We start from the raw sequence: 22,473 nt of genomic DNA, 5'->3' as shown, positions 1-22,473 counted from the left end.
TCTCCGGTACGGGGAATCGAACCCCGAGCTCCTCGGTGAAAACGAGGTATGTTAGCCGTTACACTATACCGGACTGGTTGACTTGCGTGGTTTTTCGCTTCGATACTTTAGATTATATTGATAGCTTCGGTTGGGTAAGCTAGCAATTGGCTTATCTGCTAGCATAGCGTCCTACCAACACCATCTTAGTTGGTGAAAAGCACCCGTGAGCAGTCACTCAGTCACTCATTCATTCGAGGGCTGAACAAAGTCTTACATGTGAAAAAAATGCCTATGCACTTAGTTGGATATTGGCGATTATTCAATGTGTAACACGATTATTAAATTGAAATTGAAGCTATCATGTAAGTCTTAGATGCTATAATCGGCATCTTCGCAATAAATGCTTCCATTTTCAAGTATTATCTTGGGAGGTAACCAATTTACCAAGTTCTTCATATACCACCATACCTCTCATTTCCCCTTTTAATTATTTCATCGAGAAGACATCTCATCGGGCGCGAAGTCACTGGTCTGTAGGTATATACCGCGCATAGCCAACCCCAATCCCAAACTCATACCTTTTCCTTACAATACATTAACCTTAAGACATACGAAGAAAACCCTTATCCGAAAAAAACCACCACATTGATACAAACCATAACCCCCTCTCCCTCCCCTCTCACCACTCACTCACTCCCACCTCCCTTCTCAAAACCATATATATATACCCATCCACCATCCACCATTCACGGCACCATCTTCGCCCCCCTCCGACCCCCGAACCTATCCTTCCTCTCCCCCTCCCCCTTCACCTTCTCCTTCCCCACCTCATCCACCACCTTCCCCATCCCCGCATACGACGGGGTCAGCGTCGCCCCGCCCTCCCTACCAGTCAGGTAGAACGTGACGGCGAGTGCGAACACCAGGATCGCCATCCAGACGGCGATGAGCTGCGCCGAGCGCTTCGGCCGCGGGCCGTAGGGCGAGTAGAACTTGGGCATCCGGGCCATGGTTTTTTTTTTGAAGAAAAAGAAAAAGTCTGTATAATTGTTGTGCTGTGCTGTGCTGTGCTGGGTGATATGGCAAATATGTTGGGTTCTAAGCATGTATTTGTGCAAATAGGGCATATGAGTGAGTGAGTGCATGTAGGTTAGGTAGAGGTGGGCTGGGTAGCTTAAAGGGAGCTCGAGGCCGATCCCTAGGGAGAATTATGTCATAGCCCCTTAGTCAGCATGTACCGTTTGTCCCCTTACCATCCCTGAGATTTGAAGCTTTACGCTCACGTACTTATCATATAACAGTCTAGGTTCTCATAGACTTATCAAGAAGCTATTCATTATTCCAAAAATGTCATTACTTATATTCGGGTCATGCTGTAAATCACAAGCGCCCATTTGGGGGGCATTTTTAGTAAAAGAGGTGTCAGGAGGCTCATATGATATATATTAGATCTATCACTCTCATCCTGTGTCCTGTGTCTTCATAATCAAGTAGTAGTTAATTCCGCCTTCCCCGTTCAAGTTCCCATATTAACGCTTCCTAACTCCCTAAGAACGCCAGCCCGTATTCATTAAAAAGCATCATAGTTGTATACTCGCACCAATCCCTTTACCTTGGTACCACAACGATTCCCTCCAGTTCCCCAGTCGCATCTCTACGGTGGCGTGTGCGTCTAGTTTCAGTTTACCGCCAATCGCTTTCCTTACGGCGTCGTAGCCAACCGAGTCTAGGGACCATGCAACTGGTAGTTTCGGCGTTTGGGACTTGCCAGGTGGTGCCGAAAACGGCAAATCATACACGATCTGTCCTATCGGCTCGGTGTGGTTATATAGCGCCGTGGCGTTGACAAAATCTAGGTATAACGTGTTGTACTGTAGCGGTGATACAAGAGTAAATGTGGCTGTTGACGAAAAGAAGTGGAAAGTCGCGTCTCGTATAAAGTGAGATTTTTCTTCGGCGGTATCTCCAGGTAAATTTAGCTTCGGGGCGGCAAGTGTCATGTTAAATTTCGATAAGGCTTCGCATAAGATGGGCTGGCCTGGAATGCTGTTTCGATGCGGTTTTACAGTAATGCTCGTATTCCAGCCCGACAAGTACTGCGATATTAGTTCCCGCCCGACTTTTCGACCGTGGGCGCCACCCATTGGTGGATTCCATTTTGCGGTGACAAGTATATCGGAGTTGGGACCTTTGTCAATACTTAGATTCTCTACTGTAGCGCTTCCGATAATAGAATCATTGCTCAGAACGTGAATGTTCACATATGGCACATGAGCTGTATAAAGCGTAGGATTGGTAACATTGATCAAGGCTTGCAACGTTATCGAGTCTGATGTCGTGTCCAAAATCCTGAGGGATCCGACCTTGGGTTCGATACTGCCGATGGCACCCTTAGGAAGGGCTGAGGGTCAGTTAGCACATGCTATCATGTATAGGATGGGTGGAAGGGCAAGGAATTGCACCTCTAGGAACGAGCCGCCCTACTAGACGGACTAGGTGAGAGCGACTAACAGATTAGGATAACGAAGACGGACGTTTTACTGGAATTTTGCCCTCCGCAGGAACCTCCTTTAAAACCAGGTCTCCTAGCGTGGTTTGCACTCTGATATCGACCAGAGCGTCAACATGTAGACGGACCGGCTCAGTGCCAAATAATAACGCACTGATCACTTCCGCGAAGACCGCGCTATCGGTAATGTTAAGGGGCGCGTCGACGACGCGGGACTGGATTTTGAGCATAGGCCCTTCGTCTCCTTTGCCTTCGACCCTAGTAGAATTCGCATGCTGCCATTCTCGCAGATTTAATTCTCCCATTTTATGCGACTTGTAAAGCACATCCGCCGTAGCACGCACGTTTGTCACATTTATACCAAAGTTCATTTCGGAAGGGATGCTTGCGGTAACTAAAATAGTCCCCGAAACCGTCGGGTTAGAGTCTGGAGCGTCGGGGTCAGGTAGAGCAAAGTTAACATCAGTTAAGGAAAAATTCCTCAGTAGACCGTCTAAGGTACGCCCAGGAAACGGGACAGGTACTGTTACGCTAGATAGTATATCTGCAACCCACTTCGGCGTGTCCCCATCCGGATGACGGCTCCCACGGACGAATAATGTAGCAGGATCGCCATGCATATACTGTCGAAGAATTTTATCCAAAGGTGAGGAAGTAGAATCGGGGCAAACGTGGGTTAAAGAATCAGGTAATTCGCGAATAACTCCTTTAACGTCAACAACGACATCAGATCGTGGTTCCAAACGAACCTCGCTTGTTGCCGCTTCTGCTACTAGGATGAAGGGATCTGAACTAGCGCAACCGGGTACTAAGATATCAAAAGCGAGCTCGGGAATATTAAGCCCAACTGGATATTCGTTGAACGCGGTCAAGGATACATCGGCAAGCATAGACCCCTTCATCGGGCCATCATCGACTTTAAAACGAGTAATGTTATATTTGGGTACCGCGGGAACCTTGTTAGCTGCTCAGAAAATTAGTATATTGTTTAAATATAGGTAATTATATGCGTAGCTTTATCTTGATATGCTAGAATAAGGATTTCTTCCCAAAGTAGAGGGAAGCAAAGGAACGGTAGAGTGATTGACCTTCAAATACAATCGATTCCGAGATGGCATGCGTCCCCAGAGGAACAATTCCAGATTTGAGACTAAGATCAGCCTGTCCGTTCAGGCGCAGCTTGTCCAATCTGCCTTCGAACAATTCGTTCGCAATTATGCGAATGCCTTCCGGGTCGCCTGGTATTATATCCGTGACGATGTCAAACTTTGTTACGTCACCCTCCCGCAAGTTGATCAATAGAGGCGGAACGATTGCGCTTCCCAATAGCACGTTGTTATATTTCGGAATGCGCACATCGACCCTTGTCTGCTCGCTTTCAAGTTGAGCTGCGACCCACGTAACGGCTCTTCCTACTCTTCGTACGTGATCACTACTAACTCTAGAGCCATCTAGATGAAAATTGGCCTGCACCCGAGCCCGAACACCGTCCTTGGTAATGGATTCGAGGGTGAGATTGGTGGGTTCAATAACGGCGGCTTGCTGAGCATACTCTTGCACGGCTTGAGGAACGACAAATGCAAGAACAATGATCGCGATAATGCTCCCCGCCAATATAAACATGGCAATAAACGATGCCCATCTCCTAGAATTCTTAGTCGAACTGGAAGCGGGGGACGTATCGGTGGGCTGGGCTGGACTCGAATCGTTATTGTCTCCATCATGCTCATCTTCTTCTCCATCGTAACGTGGCGTTGCTGAGGAGCTCGAGAGGAGGGGGGTCGACTCGCTGGAATCAGGTTGATTGCGAACCCTTGATTTCCCCTTTGACGCGGCCGAAAGCAACGGCGATGCTTCGTCTTCCGACATGACGACGATTTAAACGAGATTAAATGGATCGCTTTCTAAATGATAGATCAATTGCGGATAATGAAGAACTACCAACTAGCAGGATGATGTAGGCATCGTCGAACCTAGAAATAGGTAGTGAAAAGTTTGAGATCTGATGAAATAAGAATTATGATGAATTGTAATGAGTACAGTTAATAGATGTACTAAGGAATGTTAATGAGCATTAAAGGTTGAATAAGGTTATGGATGGATATAACATAGGAAGGCGTGGCGCAAGTCGTGGGTCGTCATCAACTGAACACATGCACCCTGACAACTTGGTGACCCACACTAGCTGAAACGAGGCGTTCCGGGCGTTCTGCTGGGAAGGCACTATGCCACTTGAACCTTTCCAGCCGTTAGAGGGCCGGAGAAAGCTTGCTGGCTTGCAGGACACACCTGCAGGGGTATACCTACCTAAGGTACCTAAGACAGGTACCGCACATCCTCCCGAGAACGACCAGCTGTCGGACACCTGAACCGGCCTACTATTGACTGTTAAATCTACTACCTCAAACCTATTACTATGTAATTTATGTCATCGCCTAATGTACAATACCTAGATAGCACTAGAATCTCCACAAAGTGCATTGGTGTCACGACGAAGGCCGGGTTCAATTGTGACTCTTTTAATTGTGACCCCCCATATAAAAGGTTAATAGTCAACAGGATATTCGAACATACCTATATATCTCTACTTGAACTCCGAAGCACATCAAGTCACCGCAAAAATGCTACAATCATCAATGCTTCCGTTAAAACTGGTAAGGAGATCCTCCACACTAGTTCGGCATCTTATGTCAATCAGCGATTTATCGTCTACCGAACTGTCAACGCTGGTGCGGAATGCGGCAAATCACAAAAAGGCCGCGAGAAATAAAATTATTCCCCATGACCTGACTCTAAGCTTAAGGGGGCAAACGGTGGCTATGATGTTCAGCAAGCTGAGCACTCGCACGCGAGTTTCAACAGAAGCTGCCGTAACTATGCTAGGAGGTCATCCTATGTTCCTCGGGAAAAATGATATCCAATTAGGAGTAAGTCTATTCGAGGCATTTTTAGAATCAGTTGAGGCAAATAATTAACCTGGTAGTTCTCTAGGTAAACGAGTCACTGAAGGATACGTCTAAGGTTATTTCATCTATGACATCCGCCATCGTAGCTCGTGTTGGGCCTCACAGTGATATCACAGACTTGGCCAAGTATTCGAGCGTTCCGGTTATTAATGCGCTATCTAATGATTTCCACCCCCTGCAAATCATTGCTGACTTCCTTACCATCCATGAGTCACTGACAAAGGTTGGGGATAATCTCCTCGTACCAAAGGGATTGAAAGTTGCCTGGGTTGGAGACGCAAACAACGTATTATTCGACTTCGCTATCGCCTGCGTGAAGCTGGGCGTTGAAATCTCAGTTGCGACACCTCCTGGTTACGGCATTCCACAAGACAAGGTAGATCTGATCACGAGTCAAGCCAACACCACGTCGATACCCGGCGTTCTAAACCAGACCCATGTTCCGGAGGAGGCCGTGAAGGATGCCGATATCATAGTAACCGATACTTGGGTTTCCATGGGCCAAGAAGAAGAGACCCAGAAGCGACTGAAAGATTTTGCCGGCTTCCAGGTCAGCACCGAACTAGCTAAGAGGGGCGGAGCCAAGCCGGACTGGAAATTCATGCATTGCTTACCCCGTCATTCCGAGGAGGTCACCGATGAGGTTTTCTACTCTCCCCGGTCCCTTGTCTTCCCCGAAGCAGAGAATAGGCTTTGGGCAGCTATCTGTACGTTATGCCTCCTTCTAAACTTGTCTATGCCGATGCTGATTCATATATAGCGGCAATTGAAGCCTTCGTCGTGAACAAAGGGAAAATATCCTCATCAACTTAGAATAAGTTCGGAAATGATCGTCAACTAGTACGGGGCGAGAAAGCTAATAAGGGTAAATCCACTGGCGTTGTTTTACGGGAGCTTGATCTGTCAGCTCTGGAGTAAATGGCATGGTGTTTAAAATGCTTTCTAGCTTGATAGATTTATCACTTACGAATGGCAGGGTCAAAAAAAGGGGGGATTACAATGAGAAGGCTTCATTCAGCCTTTGCATAGTATGATTTATGTAGCTCACGCCTAGTGACTTATGTTTACAATGTAATAATGACAATCAAAGCAAGCTAGTATTTTTTTTGCTGACCACTAACGCCTAACCTCTACTTGAACCGCAGCTTATCCGGGTGGTAGCTGGCTGGCGTCCACAATCTCATCTGCCTCTTTAACAATGGTCTCCTCATCAGGGCCATATAGAGGGGATCGAGGCAATGCCATAAGACCAGTCCGAGACGATTCTAGAATTCCGAACGGAGCAATCAGTTTTAGGAATGAATCAATCCTAACCGGTTTGGCAGACCTACGAACGATTAGTACGGATCATAGTAATTATAGTAAGTAGATGGAATCACTTACACTTCAACGATACAGCTACTTGTGCTAATATCTAAAACCTTGCCTCCAAACTGGTGTGCGAAGTAAGTGATAGACTTGAGATGCTCATGCTTGAGTCTCAGGGCTTGACTGGCTACCATCTTACTCGGATGGAAGTCTTGGGCAGTGTCCTCCAAGGTCTTATCGCCTGCCTCCAGTGCGTCGGCCTCGGCCGTCATTTCGCGGTGATGCGCTAGCAACTCCTCGAAGTATTCCGGCCCCAAGATATTAACCTTGGCAAGCAGCAATTCTCTTTGGACTAGAGCAGAGTTTGTGTAGTCTAGAACAGCCCAAACGGGTACTAGGTCCTCTAATTGCCGTCGCGCCTGTTCGACCACACCGTCTTGTCCCGTAAGGACAATTGTCATACGGGAGAGGTCTTCCACTTCGGTGCTGCACACGACCAGAGAGTCGATGTTGAAACCACGCGCTGCCAGAATACCAGAAACTCGGGACAAGACACCGGGCTCATTTTGAACCAAGCAGTTGAGAATATGACGTTTCGGCGGGGCCATCGAGGGTGTTGGGGTTTCGTAGAGAATATTGGAGACGGCTGCTTGCGCAGACCATGATGACGGTGTGTCGTTGGTAGGGAGAGGAGCTTGACGGCGACGAAGAGCTTTGTATGCGATGGCAGAAGTAGAACTGCTACTCGAGCTCCATCTTGAAGAAGTCTGGGGAATGGCTCGTACGCTCGCGGCGATAGCCTTGAAGCAATTGGCTTGAACAAGTGTACGGGACGCCATGGTTTTTTTCTGACCGTAAACGAGAACTCGAAAAGCTCTCTGATCAGAAATGGCAGTCCTCGAAACCTGACAAGAGTTCTGACGGGGGCTCAATTGGTAAAAGTTTCTACCAACTTGACTCACCACTTAGAGAGAGATGGAAAATTGTGGCTAGGGATTAGTATAAGTATAAAATTGCCCATGGAATAAAAATGTTTGGGTTCAATGACCGAAATGGTCCAGGTTAGCTCCGAATCCCGGAGCTTTGTTTTGTTGCCCCATAAATTCATGCATCTTTTTTATCTTTTCTATCTTTTGGAGTTTTTAGCGTCTTTAACCCCACCACCCTGCCACCTTCACCTTGGGACCCACCTGCGCGGCCCAGACTTCTGGGTATCGGATTATGTATTATTCCCTTTCCCGTCGCGTGTTGCTCTTTCCCGTCCCGGTTCCCTTCTTACGGATTCCGTCTAGTTCAAACATTGAGCTAAGTGGAAATCTCGAGAATTACTTGCCTGTAACTTATTCAACCTTAATTTTTTAAACTCTACCTACCTAGGTACCCATCCATCCTTTCGTTTTCAACGTCAATTCCTGCATTGCGCAGCCCTTAAAAAACGTCTGCGCATAATCCCATCGCAGGCTTCTGTCAATTTTGACACCGGATATTATCTAACTTTTTTTTTTCGACTGTCGCGACATTTAGTAAATAAAAATGGACGACACGGAACGACGCACCGCAAAACGATCTCGGTTCGATCAGACCGAACCCGAACCGCGCCGCTCTCGATTTGATCGTAGGTCGCGTTCCCCACCAGCGAAGAGATCTGATCATGGTCGCGATGGTCGTGAACGTAGTCCGTTGGGTAAGGATGGAGAGAACAACACGCATAGCTCTAAGAAGAGTCCCATCGACCCAGCAGCAGCAGCAGGTATGTTATTCATTCCCGCGTTATAGATTCGTAACCCTTTCAAACTAACTAGGTACCTACCTATCTTTAGCTGCCGCCGCCGCTAAGATCAATGCGCAAATCCAGGCGAAGAAGGGTATCCAGCACGTGGATGTACCCCCCATCAAGTCAACATCTTCAGCGTCTCCCGGTCCGAACGCCCCGAGCACCCCCGGCGGAAACAATTCCAACAATATAAATGGTGAGATGTATATTGCCGACGGCGACTATATCAAGGATATCGAAGTAAACGACCTGCGAAACCGATACCTGCTCACGAAGAGTTCTACACAGAAGATGGTAAATAATACCCTTGGTTAATTCCTACTGATTTGCAGAGTTTCCAGCCCTAGCTTGGTGGTTCATTCCCAGTGTTATATACTATCGTGTGCGAAGAGTTCTGCTTACATGGAAGCGTGCTAGCTCGCACACGAATCCCATCTGTGGCATCTGCTGACCTCCGCTGCTTGATTTAGATTAAAGAAGAAACCGGAGCTGGTACGAGAAACCTCCTAGCTGTTTATTGATTTAATGTAGAACCATGGTTGACTTTGAAAGATGTCACGACACGAGGCAATTACTACCCGGATAAGAGCATGGCGACGCCATCGGTGAGAAATATCTCGATCAGCTTGAAGAAAGCTCCAGGGACTAACGCTATTATAGAACCCCCCACTGTACCTCCACATCACCAGCACGTCCAAGACGGGACTCGAAGCTGCTGTTGCTAAGATCGAGGAATTGATGAAGCAAGAACTCCCGAATCTGGTTGACGAGCGACGATTCCGACGTCGAGACCAAGAACAGGTGGAACGTGACGAGTTTGGACGGGTCAGCCAATTTTACTTGTTCTATAACAGACATGTACTAACGTCAAGCAGCGTAAATGGCCGGAGGCGAAGATCCCGATTGGCCTCGAAGAGATCCGTGGTTTTAACCTCAGGGCTCAGATCGTCGGGCATGGTGGTTCCTACGTGAAGCATATCCAGCAAGAGACCGGATGTCGTGTCCAGATCAAAGGGCGAGGGTCAGGCTATCTTGAGGCTTCAACTAACCGTGAAAGCGATGATGACATGTACCTCCATGTTGCGTAAGTATATGGTGGGCGCTTCCTTATTTTGGTTTCTAACAATATCTAGTGGTCCCGATCCTAAGATGGTCGAGAAAGCCAAGGAGTTATGTGAAGACTTGATCGCGAACGTAAAAGAACAGTATGAGGAGTTCAAGAGCCGACCTCCACGTCAGCATTTTGGTGGCCACGGTGGCCACGGTGGTCATGGTGGTAATTACGGCGAGAGGTCTTATGGTGATCGATCTTACGGCGGTGACAGATATGGTGATAGACAAGGAAGTGGTTCGGGCTCCTACGGTGGATACGGTGGTTACAATAATTCACCCAATCCTGCCGCAAGCTCGGCCTCCCCTGCACCTCCAGCTCAAGGCAGCCCACAGAACGCTAACAGCGATTATGCTGCCCAATACGCGCAGTATTACGGTGGTCAAGACCCCTATGCGGCATATGGTGGTTACGCAGCGTAAGTAATGTAATGTAACCACGAAAGGATGCGAGATCGCTGACGCCATTCCAGATATGTGCAATATTATCAACACTATTATGCCGCTGCGCAAGCCGCTCAGCAAGGTTCACCAACGCCGCCAGTTCCTGGTGCTTCCGTTACCCCTCCACCTCCTCCGCCCAGCGAAGCCCCTCCGCCGCCGCCTCCCGGAGGATCTGCACCACCACCTCCTCCTCCTCCGCCACCAGGTGCAGGAAGTTACGGTGCAGTAAGTAATGTTATATAGAGAATTGACTAAAAGCAAGCTAACTGGTGGTATATAGGTCCCTCCTCCCCCTGGATTATAATCAAGACTTGATCTTGGAGATGCATAGGACATGACATACCTTCTCTATTTTATCAAAGGGGATTCGTAGTATTAAAAGAGATAATAAGATATTTGAGGAACGCGATCGCATGGGCTGAATCAAGTCATGGTTATGGGGTGTACGGCTTTGTCAGAGGTAGCTCGCCCCGCACATCAGTCTAGGTAGTACCATTTGATATTGGTTTTTGCTGAGCAGCATAGGTATTATATTTGTTGAGCCGGTATCCATCCGAGTTACCTAAAGCCATAGCTGTATGTGTTATACCACCTGCTTACCTAATGTAATTTAGCTCTCATCTCATTCATTAATGCGATAGGCCAGGTCCGCTTGTCCTTCAATGTACGTAATGTACCTAATGCAGCCATGCCATAGCTATCAACACCTGTCTTATCGATAAGCTTACGTCACTTTACCAAGAATCCAACACCGCCAAAGAGTCGCAACTCTTACATTAACTCTACCAACTTGCCAATTCCCCAATCATGTAAATAATTTATGTTCAGGTTCAGGAGCATATCCAGGTCCATTCAGAGTGAGCATATAGTATTGTCTTCCTTTGAATTCTCCTTTTACAATGAGTCACCAACGATATCCGTCAATTGATCCGAAGGAGCCTCATTCCGTCTCCTTGAAAGTCCTCAGGTACTTAAAAACCAATGCTTATACCCTCCCTACCTACTTACACCCCAACCCCTCCCAACTTTGTTGTTGGATATACTCTAATGCTCTCTTGTTATAATAAACAGATTATCCAGACCTTCTCTCGTAGTCCAACACCCCTTACTTACACCCGTCTCCTCCCTCCCCGCATCGGTCCAGCAGCAGGAACTTCCGATCCCCGCCTCGCTCGCCTACCACACCGACGGCGACACTAACCCGGACCCGTTCCTCCTCGCGCCTATATTACAACTCCCCCCGTCCTTTGGATCCGCTTACGTCGGCGAGACCTTCAGCTGCACGCTATGCGCTAACCACGACGTCCCGCTGCCGGGTGAACTCCCAGCACCCGCCGTCGCCGCAGGAGGAGCAGGGGCAAACCTAGCGCCAGGGAGTCCACTGCACCCCCCCAAGCGTAAATTCACGCGCGACGTGCGCATCGAAGCGGAGATGAAAACGCCCGGGTCCAGCGCAGCGCAGAAACTGTCCTTGCTAGGCGCGAACGGGGCAACTGCCGACGCCGATGACGACAACGGAGAGTCGGACGCCAAGGGCCACCGCCACGCTAGAGGCGTCGACCTGGAGCCGGGCGACACGCTCCAGCGCATCGTCAACTTCGACCTCAAGGAAGAAGGGAACCACGTGCTCGCCGTGACGGTGAGCTACTACGAGGCGACGGAGACGTCGGGGCGCACGCGCACGTTCCGCAAGCTGTACCAGTTCATGTGCAAGGGGTCGCTGATCGTGCGCACCAAGGTCGGCGCGCTGGTGCCGCCGCCGCCGCCGCCGTCGCGGTCGGATGTAGATTTGGATTGGGACTTGAGTGGGAAAAAGGGGAAAGGAAGAGGGAAAGGGAAAGGGAAAGGATGGCGGGATAAGAACAGGGACAGGAGAAGATGGGTTATGGAGGCGCAGCTGGAGAACTGCAGCGAGGACGTCATGCAGCTGTCCCGCGTGGGCCTGGACCTGGAGCCGGGGCTCAGGTACCGCGACTGCAACTGGGAAGTCGCGGGGGGCGGCGGCGGTGGTGGTATTGGTGGGTGCGGACGGCCGGTGCTGCATCCGGGGGAAGTGGAGCAGTGCTGCTTTGTGATAGAGGAAGATGACGATGACGATGACAGAGATCGGGGACCGGACGGGGCGAAGCTGCGGGTCGACGAGGACGGGAGGATCGTGTTTGGGGTGCTGGGGATCGGCTGGCGGAGCGAGATGGGGAATAAGGGGTTCCTGTCTACGGGGAAGCTGGGCACGAGGATTGTTGCGAGGTGAGTCCGGGGAACCCGGGGAGCCGGGGAGCAGGGTGATTGCTTTCTGATGAAGCGGTGATGACTTTACGAAAATGGGAGCGTATATGCTACCTACCAAGTACATACAGATATGGGTTTTCTTAAGGGTCCACTGCAAGGAGAAGAAGAGAGTAGGTTACGGTATTCTACTGCAACAACAACTCTCGGGCTCCGGTATTATCTGCATTTACTACTTGCGTGCCTGGGATATGGTAGGTTATCTGAGCGCCCGGCGATATTTACGCGGGTCACGAACCACGAAACCCATTGGGTTGGACTACGTCGGGATCACGACATGTTTTGTGAGAGGGCGATGTATGTAGGATAGGCGTGTCATCTTTATTTCTACTAGCAATCACCCGAAGAAAAGATTGACGGGCCGCCGGCAATACCACGACATAATTCGGACCCCTAGGGGCTAGGGCGATGGGAAGGAAGAAACTGATAGTCTCCCCTATTACCTATTTCCGTATGAGCTTGTTTTAACACCATGAACGATGGGGGCATTCCCAGGCTAGATAACCAGTCCCCTGATACGGAGGATTACCGTCCCAAGAGCCGCATGCTAGGGTAATATATCCTACGATCCTATAAATATCGTAGCATATTCGTCACGACACGCAAGCCTTCTCTCCAGTTACACCTAACCGGATATTTGGGAAAAAATGAGCTGTCAGATAAGAGAAAAATTCTCCTAACGTAGCACCATTTTTCCCCTTCTACATACCAAGCATACCTACATACTACGGATTGTACCTACATGTACGCCACTAAAACGGCCGCATGTTCGTGTCCTTCTTTAGATCGACTCATGGATTAAGCTAGGTAGGCTAGCTTGCTGGGCTGGCTGTCTGGCATAACGGCAGCGGCGCTCAGACTCTTTTTTAAAAAGGACCCTGGCATTACCCTAGCTTATCTTACCCCATTGGCGAACTAAGTTACTAGGTCCTGACTGGAAACGCACCTAATTGTACCGAGTGTCCTAGGGCTAAGCTCTTGACGCATACACGAGTCCAAGAACGCCTGCAGATGCATCATGCACACTCGGAATTTTTTTCTGTTTCCTGGCGAGGACGCGGGCGGGCGGGCAGGCGTAGAGTACCTCATGTATGTAGTAGAGAATGTGTCTTGCGTGCCTAGTTCATAAGCGGTGAGGGAAGTTGGAACAAAGCCCATCTTTTTTGGCTGCATCAAACCGGTTCCAATAATCAATCGCTCGAAATCGCGGGGCTCGAGAAAATCGGATTATAAGGATCTACGATAGGCCGGCCCAAAGCGCAACGGATGAACCGCCCCTCATTCCCTAGGCACGATATAGGAAAAAAAAAATTTTGTATGACCCCGTTCCTGATAGTTACAGCATGCCTCGCAAGATTTTTGGGGATTCCGGAAATCTCCTTGCGATGTTACCTTTTGCGGGGGAGGACCATTACTATTATTGTTAAAGTGTGCGGCTGCTAAACATCCCTTCCGGACCGGAAGATTTCATCGGACGCCAGAACCGTAGTGTATTAGTTAAATCCTTCTATAGCCCAGCATTTTCTGTCGTCAGACTTAAAGGTGGACGGCGACCGGATAGCCAGATAACCGAATCTTCGGAGTAGACGAACGACTTGAGAATCTTGATAATTTCATATAAGCTTGGCCGACGATCAATTAACCAGTTAGGTGGTGGACGGAATTAGCAACATGGAGGGTTTGGCCTATTCTGGAAGTTGTGAATCGCGACCTTGTCTTAAGTGCTGACGATCAACTTCAAACGTAGTTGTAACTAGCTATAGCTAAATGATACGCGAGTAGCTCGACAACGTCGTCAACAGCTCGTATTGCTGACAAACTCTCATAGTAATAAAATTACCATCAAATGTCGATTCGACTGTTATGGCGTGACAATGCTACCTGGCCTTGATTGAAGGTCGGTATATAGGTGAGTAAGTCAGCGAAGTTACGAATCCGCTCTGACGAGCGTTTGTTCCAGCTACGTCACTTGTGCGGCACGGTAATGCTGTACCTGATGCTAGGTTACTAGGTTACGAGCATGGGATCCATGGATCAGGTGGATTGTGCCTCCAAGAACGGCTGCAAGGATTCCACGAGCTTGTTGATCACGAATAAAATCCTGTGAGAAGTGAGAAGATGACAGGTACGGATTACAAGGATCGGGATTCCCTGACGAGAACATCGCCAGCTTCAGATTTACACTACGTAAGCTTTCCCACCCCAGAATTCCAGGTTTCTGTATATATGAAACCCACCTGGCCAGAAAGCACAGCTGCGAGAGCCGAATATCTCCGTAATCCATACAAGTCCTAAAAAGAACTCGGTATGCGGAGCGCCTAGGATCGGCGTAGATTAGGAGCCAGGAACCGCGAAGAGCGGTCACTTCACCGTTGTTTGTAAAGTTGGATTGATGGGCCGGCTCCTGGGGTCAAGCGCCCTCTCAACTTCTGGAAAAAGCAATAGCCAGCTGGGTATCACTAGATTTCCCATCTTCTCATCTTTTCGGCTGTCTACTGTGTAGCCGGGTCGCTAATATCCATGATAAACCCCCACAAGTCTGAAACAGTACTGGCCGATTTCCGTCTGGATATCTGCAGCGGCGTCAAATAGGTAAACGTCGGATTTAGCTGATAGGATGGTGTTCACTAAAGGGGCAAAGGCCATATGGCAGGTATATGCCTGACTGTAACCTGAATAGATTATGCGATATGAATCAATGCTGCCGCCTTATTATTATTGTTGATTTGACACGTTGACCTTCTACCCGAGAATCGCGTATCTATTGGGTCGGATTGGACGACAAGATCGGGCGAGGTGCGTCGCTGATAATATATCGTGCTTAGACTTGTCTGTGTATCTGAATATGTAGATACCTACCTCCCTCTGGTAATAAAGGGAAATAAAAAAGAGACGAATACCACAGACGATTGTGACCGTGCGCCAATCCCGGCAAAGACCGTGGACATTTTTACCTTACTATGTAATGATCTCGATATGAACCCCTGGATGAGAAGCTCTGACCATAATGGAGACATGTCTTGGCCACTAGTTTTTAGCAAGCCCAGAAAAGTAGCAGACCATCGCTAGCCCACAGGCTTCACTGACAGGGACCAGTGGAGTTGTGTCTGCATCTAAAAGAACCCCATAACTGGCTGAGCTATGCTCGAAGTAGATAGTGGCATTTCTTTGGCCTTCGATGTATTGTACGTAAAGTTCTGCTGATGTCCAAATACGAGCTGTATCTTTTAACCTGGGACTACCTAGGTAATAAGGGGTAGAAGAGATTTCTTAAATCATTAAGGCAGGTTGAAAAGGGTGTGTTGCCCCTGGATGGTTGGCAATGCAGGAACAATTAGATACTTACATGCAGATATTCCTCCAATTCCTCCGACAACTTTACTGAGTACTTGTTCCCCTCCACTTAGAAAGGCGAGGAGATATTAAAAAAAAGGGGGGAGGGAGAAAGACACCCAGAAACAATAGTCCGGATACTGTAGGCACTAATAATTATGGTCTATCTGCAAGGTACGCAAGGCCAAATATCCGGACCAGTAGTCGATCAGTAGTCGCGAGAGGTATTTCTTTGACACGTCTATCGTGTTCAATGGTGTAGTATAGTGACATAGTGACATGGTAACATAAAGACGCACTAATGATTTAGCTAATAATAGTAGTTGCATGCTCACCATTTCGCGGTTTCAAGACGCGCACTAGAGGATAGATCGTATTCTTCAGTAGGTGGCTAGGTTAGATATTACGCGGATATTAGAATAGCGGATGACGAAAGGCTGGAAGGGTTGGGTGTATTGTCCGAAGGTACAGCTGTTGAAGATGTGTTGTTCAAGATACTGTTTCACCGCATGAGGCAAGCATCCATGCTCTTCTTACTCTCTGTCGTTGGTGAATTGTCCAGTCAAGGATCAGGTTTCGGTTTTTTTTTTCCTCTCTTTTTATTTTTCATCTTCGAGGACTTAACTCCTGATGTTGTATGGCTGATTGTATGTATGTACCTAATGTATGTAGGCACATTTTGGAAATTTGGAAATGTAGGTGTTGAGAAAAAAAAAGATTAGAGGAAAAAAAAAAACAACAACAACATTGCAAACATTAAGTTTGATGTATGTACGTAAAGAATTTAGAATTGAGCCTTCCACAACCTCGCGCCTTCAAGAAGTACTAATCATATTTGCTACCAATTGAGTGACCTTGGATCGGAAACTGCTACAGGTCGATATGCATGCAGCTGCCTACAAAATATATCTCGCAGACAATTCGGATAACCCCTAAAAATGTGGCTTTCCCAACTGCCAAACTAGCCAAAGCGGTGCTCCCATACCTACCTAGGTACCTAAGGTAGTTCCCCCTGTTGGGTCAACTCAGTGCCCTTTTACCCCTGTAAGAGGGGGGCGGGACAGGGGTTCAATGGCCTGGGTGCTGGAGTTATGTTGTGCGATAGGTGATACGTAAAAATCCCACTATGTGCTACTAAAACAAAATGGGAAAGGATGGTGGGGTTTGTTAGCGGTACCAAGTCACTCCAAGTCACTCCAAGTCCCCCCAACTGTCCAACTGCAGCTTTTCGTTCATTTCGTTCATCAACCATCTTCACTCCACGCATACAAAGTGCCACATCCAATGCCACGCAGACCCCCTCTACCCCCTTCCTATGTAAGGGTTTATTCAAGGTAGTTCTGGGTAGTTTTTTCTTTTTCTCCTCTTTCCACGACGACTCGTTCAAGTAGTCCGTCATTGGATGTTCCAAAATCCAAACTGCTCCAAAAGGTGCTCCACGAACCTGGGGATCGAACTTGTTTGAACTTGTTTCTTGAACACACGCATCCTTTTGGAGCTTATCCCAGCCTACTACCAGCCTACTACCAGCCTACTACCAGCCTACCTACCAGCCTATCATCAACCTACTACCTCGTACCAAGCTTACCAGCTTTACCATCCTACTAACCTGCCAGCTTGGGAAGCTTGTCTTCTCATCTTGTCCAGTCAAATTCCCATTTCATCCCGCTCTCATCTTATTCCATCTCACCCAATCCAACAATCCATACACACGCCTCGAACTGCCCGCCTGCATCCCGTCGTCCACCCACCCGAACGATAACGCCGCATAAGGGCATGTAGCTGCAGTCAAGCACTGCATGATTGTCTAAGGCTGTTTTGGAAGCATTGCATACCAATAAATCGTGCGTATCTACCCGGCGCCAAAATAGATCTAAGCCATAAAAAGAGGGCAGATAAACAGCACGTCGGCTGCTTCTGCCCGAAAAATAAGACAACCACGGGCAAAAATATTACAACCCGGGTAATAAACGGTAACAGAAAAGTGCTTCCCGGTTGCCGAGGTCACTTTATACAACGGGTTAATTAACTGACAAGTCGTTAAGTGGGAAAAACAAAATAATCATATCTGACTTGTCGACACCTATCTTATGTCGATGGCCGTTTTGGCTTTGGTTTATTACGGCGGTTTGCTTCAATAAACACGATATATCGATATCCCCTCGAGGACGCTCCGCAGAGTAGACCCTACTACTAAGCATTACCTTGTCGTATCCGACCAGTCATTCAATCGCGACCTTTCCCGTCCTTCGCTTGTACAACGGGATATATGCGTCGGATATTGGTATCCAAGCCACAGATACCCACAAATCGGGTCTGAGGAACAAAAGGAAACAAACTAGCACAGGTCGACCTGTTGCTTAATATCTAGCGGGCCTCTGGCAAGCTTGCTCTTAAAATATTAATCCGACTTCTCTAACCTTGTCACGGGTTTCACTTCATATTGTTTAACTTGGGCTGAGAAAAGAAGGGATAACTCCTAAACCTGAGATGTCATGGAGAACCCTTCGGCACCGCTCGCGGACTACTTCTGGATTGCGGGCGTCGCGTCCGTGTCCTACCATGACCTTCCACCTCCAGCCTCTGCCACTCAGGTAGAAGCTACCATTACTGAGGATCACGAGCCTGACGAGGACCTACCCGACCCAGCCGCTTCTCTAGCTAACAAAAACAATTCTAGACACTCCCGTCAGAACTCTAGCAACAGGCTCTCCAAGATTTCTACTAGTTCGATCCATACACTTGAGGAGCTAGATGGGAATACTAGGAGTAATAGAAGCAGCGCCACGATTAGGCCAATCCCGCTTCCTGGAGCCGCTGGCCATGAAAACCTCCTCGGCGATTTCGACTTCGACAAGGCCCTTGTGAAGTTCGCCGCGGAGAGAGAAAACTTCTTGGAGGATTTAAGCTTTTCAGCCGGCGCCAAAACGCAGTCACGACCGCCAATGATTGTCCCCCGCGCAGAAAGGATAAAAGCCGACGAATCTTCCTCCGGAAGGATGAGCCCCATGAAAAGCATCAGGGGGAGCATCCGTGGTAGCATCAGGCGGAAGATAAGCTTCAAGGACATGAACAGCGTGCGAAAGCAGCCATCAACCCCGAGACCTGGTATGGACCCTTTTCGCAACCCAGACCGAAGGACTTTCTTAAGAGAGTTGGCAGAAGGACTACCTGCAGAAATTTTCGATCATGATTGCAAAAAAGATTCGGCATTATGTACTGACTTTTGTAAACTAGCTTCAATTCGGACTACCAGGAGAATGAGTAGCTACAACTCTGTCATCCCTCCACCCGAACCTCTTAATCTCGACCCGGATATGCACCCCTTAAAACGACGATTTGAGCCCGAGCTCCTAGACCGATATCCTCCTCGAGACGACATGGAGGGACTTAGTAAGAGGGGGAGATTTCCAGATTACGTACCGATGTTCGCATTCCCCAATGACATACACATAGTGTCGTCAGATGAGAGGCCGCGGTCGACTTGGCATGGGTTCACGATGACATCGGACGACAACTCCAAGATCTACGGTGTGACCATCATCGTATGGACAGCACTTACTATGGATGTAGCGGAAGACATCGAAAGACGTTGCGAGCGTTGGAGGCAGAGGCACATGACGGAGGAGGAACGGGAGCTTGCGGGCAGCCTCGGGGCACGTCTCGCTGCAGAACGCGCGCACTTATCGCAACTGCTTGCCAAGCTCCCTACAATACCATCTGGGTCCCAAGCCCGCGAGGCACTTGACGATCAGATCAGTGCGGTAGAGGAGAAGATTAGTTTGATGACGGAAATGTTACGACCCCTGAGACACGGCGCCGCGTCAAAGATAGATGGCTTGACAGCGGGTGAAAGTGGCCTCTGGACACCTCGAGCGTACGGCATCCTTGGAAGAGATGCTACGAGAGTCGGCTTCTGGAAGGATTGGCTTCGGGCTGTCATTGTACCAATGACAGATGGTGGGGTTCTACGCATACCTCCAAGCTCTCCACGGGTGGGTCGTTGGCAACCACTAGAACGATACGTGGTTAACCTGTGCACTGAAGCATTCAGCCCTCTCGGTTCTAAAACCCAAGTTGAGATCGGCGTGCGCGAGTTACGTCTGTATGCGCGGAAGGAGGCCATCAACGAGCTCCCGGGTTCTCGCAATACTGATCTTTACGCCCTATTCAGATCCCTCTCCCTGGAGAATATTGTCACCCTTTTCGAGTATGCGATGTCAGAATCTCGGATTATCTTCCTCTCTTCACATACCGCGATGTTACATCTGGCTTCCCACGCTCTAGCCAGCCTATTGTACCCATTAACCTGGGCGAGCATTTTCATACCTATCCTACCGGCACGACTTATCTCTGCTCTTGATGCGCCTTGCCCTTATATCGTTGGTATTGAGCGGAGATATGATAACATCACGCTTCCCGATGATGATTATGTCCTGGTTGATCTCGACAAGGACACGATTGATTCGACAACATTACCAGTCCGTCTCCCAAAGCAGCATCGCCGGAAGCTTCTTTCGCTCTTGCAATTTGCGGCGCCGCATAGCCTGCGTTATGGTGTCATGACGGGACCGCCTCCTTATGCAATTGAGTCCTTCCCTTACGATTCATTCTCCGTTGAGAATAGTACTCTTGTCAATGAAAAGGCCGTACCAAGTGCGCTATATAAATGGGTAGCACAAAATTCCTCGTCTTTCGGGGAGCCCGAGCCAGCTGATTCCCTCCAGCCGCCTGTGTTCAACGCCTTCTTGCACGCAAAGCCTGGGGCAGAGAGACCTACCACTAGCAAATCAAACAAGACCAGCCCTCCGTCATCAGTGTCGCCTGTGTCTGTAAATTTTCCGCCTATGCCAGCTACACCAGTTTCCAGAAGCGACTCTGGATATGCGCTATCAAACACGTTGAGAGAGAAGAGGTCGGGTCATTTCGAGAAAGAAGGTCGGCGCAGTTCATCTTTCAACCACGCCCCTGTTCACCGACCCCACGCCCAATTCTTCAATGGCCACCAGTCAAACCTGTCCATCTCGGCCATTTCGATCGATTCCCAGTCATCTTACGGTGGTTATGCCCCGTCAACCTACGCCCAGTCAACTCTGGCAGCCTCTACTGTAATGCCTAACATGCTCGTCCAGCCCGTGGAGAATACCGACTCTACGATGTGGGTCGAGGGGCATTGCTTCAATTACTGTGACAATGACGCAACCTCAACCTGTGCGATTTGCGATGAGCGCTGCGAAGGTGATGGATGGTACAAGTGCTCTGGCTGTGGAGCAGTCTCGCATGGACGCTGCCTTGGATGTGTTTGTCTCGTATGTCCAGTTGCTTTCAATGCCGACAAGGTTCGGGCTTCTTTCGTTCGCTGTCTTGCAAGTTTACTTTACACGTACCGCAAATACTTGGGCAGACCAACAAAGGAGCAAAAAGCTAATGGCCAGCTTTACGGATTTGATATGAATGGCTTTATCAAAAGCTTACCATATGACCAGCAAGACTACGTGACGATGATGAAGGAGACGCAAGGTGAGTTACTATACTTGATCCTCGTTTTGTAGCGTTTGCTGATCATGCGTTAGCATTCAATGAGTTCATCCACGAGCGCGAGACGAAGCCTGCTACCAACCCAGAGATTCGGCTTTTTGATGATATTATTCTTGCTAAGAAAGCTCGTGGCAAAACCAGCCTGTCCTCGGGATTGTCACGCCTCTCGACAATAAGGGCCTCGCATGGCGTCTCGACATCCTTAACTGGCCTCCAGATACCGTCGAGGCATATGAAACCAACATCCTTTTTAACTGACACATCTGACCACATATGGAGGACTGCTTGTGTTCCTGTGCCAAACTCGAAGTTTGACGGGGATTACCATTCAGTGACAACAAGGATGCCGACTCGGCTAGACCCATCACTGATGAAGGAACCTCGTGCTATCCAGGGTGTACCACACCCCGAGCAACGCAGAAGGGGGGTAATGAGGAAGCAGGTCCCTAGTATGATGATACCTAACTCTCCTTAAGGCTCTCGACAGCTCGTGTTGGCTGTGCCAACTACGTATCGTACCAAAACGATAAGTTCGATTCAGCACTTTGCTAGAATGTAATATTAACTTGGGCGAAGCCTTTTAGCCCTAGCCCAATCATGTACTATAGCTCTGCGAGGGGGTAGGGGGATAAAGTGGAAGATCCCCAGAGTCACATTCAACTGAGAAGCAGAAGCCCCCAAGCTTGATTTCTATATTTCCATCCCCGTTCCAAACTAGCATCTGATGGCGAATTTTTACAGCATTAGGAGAGGGGGTGTACGAGAGAATTAAGAGGATATAATGTCTAGCTTAAATTTGCTTATTAGACAAACTACTTTAGGTAACTAGCTGAGACTAAGTCGTCAGCAGCATAGTTGAGGAGAGAAAAAGAAAAAGAAGAAGCCGACGATGAAAGGAGAGAATCCCTGTGGAAAGAAAGAAAAAAAAAGAAAGAAAAGGACCAGCTTGAATATGTCGTTGGACTTTTTATTTTTTTAAAGAGATAGGCAGGCAGATCGAGATCGCGCTGAATTTACAATACAAGAAAGAAAGAACCTCCGAAAGGAAGACAGACAGACAAGACCGATGACAGGTATACGATGTTTTTTTTTTTTTTTTTTTTTTTTTTTTTTTTTTTTTTTTTTTGGTTTTTTGTTTTTTTGTATTTTATTGGCAAGTATTTATTGATTTTTAAATGGACAAGAAACGTCAAGAAAAAAACGCAACCGTATGTAACACGTAC

The 22,473-nt window shown here is 48.3% G+C and overlaps 7 protein-coding genes and 1 non-coding gene across 8 annotated transcripts; 4 read left to right on the top strand and 4 right to left on the bottom strand.

Annotated features, from left to right (window-relative positions):
- Position 1: 1 nt before the first annotated feature.
- On the bottom strand, positions 2-73 carry F4812DRAFT_t27. The gene has a single exon. It is a non-coding gene; the product is annotated as a tRNA-Glu (tRNA).
- Positions 74-210: 137 nt separating this feature from the next.
- F4812DRAFT_416061 (uncharacterized protein) lies at positions 211-1,409 on the bottom strand. The gene has a single exon (XM_047933032.1). It carries the CDS (start codon positions 1,125-1,127, stop codon positions 729-731), a length of 399 nt encoding a protein of 132 aa, XP_047794243.1. The 5' UTR covers positions 1,128-1,409; the 3' UTR covers positions 211-728.
- On the bottom strand, positions 1,405-4,662 carry F4812DRAFT_416055 (uncharacterized protein). The gene is made up of 3 exons (XM_047933030.1): positions 3,580-4,662; positions 2,517-3,455; positions 1,405-2,383 (listed from the first exon to the last, which is right to left on the bottom strand). The coding sequence occupies exons 1-3, from the start codon at positions 4,358-4,360 to the stop codon at positions 1,563-1,565; spliced, it is 2,541 nt and encodes an 846-aa protein (XP_047794242.1). The 5' UTR covers positions 4,361-4,662; the 3' UTR covers positions 1,405-1,562.
- Positions 4,663-4,855: 193 nt separating this feature from the next.
- Positions 4,856-6,541, top strand: F4812DRAFT_416052 (ornithine carbamoyltransferase precursor-like protein). Its single transcript, XM_047933029.1, has 3 exons — positions 4,856-5,418; positions 5,483-6,164; positions 6,218-6,541. Exons 1-3 carry the CDS (start codon positions 5,113-5,115, stop codon positions 6,268-6,270), a joined length of 1,041 nt encoding a protein of 346 aa, XP_047794241.1. The 5' UTR covers positions 4,856-5,112; the 3' UTR covers positions 6,271-6,541.
- On the bottom strand, positions 6,542-7,871 carry F4812DRAFT_416050 (small regulatory subunit of acetolactate synthase). The gene is made up of 2 exons (XM_047933028.1): positions 6,841-7,871; positions 6,542-6,784 (listed from the first exon to the last, which is right to left on the bottom strand). Exons 1-2 carry the CDS (start codon positions 7,602-7,604, stop codon positions 6,604-6,606), a joined length of 945 nt encoding a protein of 314 aa, XP_047794240.1. The 5' UTR covers positions 7,605-7,871; the 3' UTR covers positions 6,542-6,603.
- Positions 7,872-7,888: 17 nt separating this feature from the next.
- On the top strand, positions 7,889-10,858 carry F4812DRAFT_416046 (uncharacterized protein). Its single transcript, XM_047933027.1, has 10 exons — positions 7,889-7,988; positions 8,058-8,515; positions 8,586-8,833; positions 9,010-9,031; positions 9,092-9,144; positions 9,200-9,364; positions 9,415-9,623; positions 9,673-10,068; positions 10,123-10,318; positions 10,374-10,858. Exons 2-10 carry the CDS (start codon positions 8,299-8,301, stop codon positions 10,395-10,397), a joined length of 1,530 nt encoding a protein of 509 aa, XP_047794239.1. The 5' UTR covers positions 7,889-7,988; positions 8,058-8,298; the 3' UTR covers positions 10,398-10,858.
- On the top strand, positions 10,805-12,819 carry F4812DRAFT_199375 (uncharacterized protein). Its single transcript, XM_047930213.1, has 2 exons — positions 10,805-11,060; positions 11,165-12,819. Exons 1-2 carry the CDS (start codon positions 10,993-10,995, stop codon positions 12,342-12,344), a joined length of 1,248 nt encoding a protein of 415 aa, XP_047794238.1. The 5' UTR covers positions 10,805-10,992; the 3' UTR covers positions 12,345-12,819.
- Positions 12,820-18,207: 5,388 nt separating this feature from the next.
- Positions 18,208-21,725, top strand: F4812DRAFT_456024 (DENN-domain-containing protein; the record flags this gene model as incomplete). Its single annotated transcript, XM_047936912.1, has 2 exons — positions 18,208-21,232; positions 21,286-21,725. The coding sequence occupies 2 exons, from the start codon at positions 18,208-18,210 to the stop codon at positions 21,723-21,725; spliced, it is 3,465 nt and encodes a 1,154-aa protein (XP_047794237.1).
- Between the last annotated feature and the right edge of the window lie 748 nt (positions 21,726-22,473).

Source organism: Daldinia caldariorum, assembly GCF_022478825.1.
Source record: "Daldinia caldariorum strain CBS 122874 unplaced genomic scaffold F4812scaffold_2, whole genome shotgun sequence".
Lineage (NCBI taxonomy): Eukaryota > Fungi > Ascomycota > Sordariomycetes > Xylariales > Hypoxylaceae > Daldinia > Daldinia caldariorum.
The sequence above is the reverse complement of the archived record's forward strand: the minus strand, read 5'-3'. Positions and strand labels throughout refer to the sequence as shown.

Excerpts from the sequence above, each read along its gene's own strand:
- F4812DRAFT_416061 (XM_047933032.1), bottom strand. The coding sequence starts at position 1,127 with ATGCACTCACTCACTCATATGCCCTATTTGCACAAATACATGCTTAGA.
- F4812DRAFT_416055 (XM_047933030.1), bottom strand. The coding sequence starts at position 4,360 with ATGTCGGAAGACGAAGCATCGCCGTTGCTTTCGGCCGCGTCAAAGGGG. Across the intron at positions 3,456-3,579 it reads GGAATCGATTGTATTTGAAG|CTAACAAGGTTCCCGCGGTA; the intron begins GTCAATCACTCT and ends TTTTCTGAGCAG. Across the intron at positions 2,384-2,516 it reads GGGCAAAATTCCAGTAAAAC|CCCTTCCTAAGGGTGCCATC; the intron begins GTCCGTCTTCGT and ends ACTGACCCTCAG.
- F4812DRAFT_416052 (XM_047933029.1), top strand. The coding sequence starts at position 5,113 with ATGCTACAATCATCAATGCTTCCGTTAAAACTGGTAAGGAGATCCTCC. Across the intron at positions 5,419-5,482 it reads AAAATGATATCCAATTAGGA|GTAAACGAGTCACTGAAGGA; the intron begins GTAAGTCTATTC and ends GTAGTTCTCTAG. Across the intron at positions 6,165-6,217 it reads TAGGCTTTGGGCAGCTATCT|CGGCAATTGAAGCCTTCGTC; the intron begins GTACGTTATGCC and ends ATTCATATATAG.
- F4812DRAFT_416050 (XM_047933028.1), bottom strand. The coding sequence starts at position 7,604 with ATGGCGTCCCGTACACTTGTTCAAGCCAATTGCTTCAAGGCTATCGCC. Across the intron at positions 6,785-6,840 it reads AGTAGCTGTATCGTTGAAGT|GTCTGCCAAACCGGTTAGGA; the intron begins GTAAGTGATTCC and ends AATCGTTCGTAG.
- F4812DRAFT_416046 (XM_047933027.1), top strand. The coding sequence starts at position 8,299 with ATGGACGACACGGAACGACGCACCGCAAAACGATCTCGGTTCGATCAG. Across the intron at positions 8,834-9,009 it reads AGAGTTCTACACAGAAGATG|ATTAAAGAAGAAACCGGAGC; the intron begins GTAAATAATACC and ends TGCTTGATTTAG. Across the intron at positions 9,365-9,414 it reads AACGTGACGAGTTTGGACGG|CGTAAATGGCCGGAGGCGAA; the intron begins GTCAGCCAATTT and ends AACGTCAAGCAG.
- F4812DRAFT_199375 (XM_047930213.1), top strand. The coding sequence starts at position 10,993 with ATGAGTCACCAACGATATCCGTCAATTGATCCGAAGGAGCCTCATTCC. Across the intron at positions 11,061-11,164 it reads GTCTCCTTGAAAGTCCTCAG|ATTATCCAGACCTTCTCTCG; the intron begins GTACTTAAAAAC and ends TATAATAAACAG.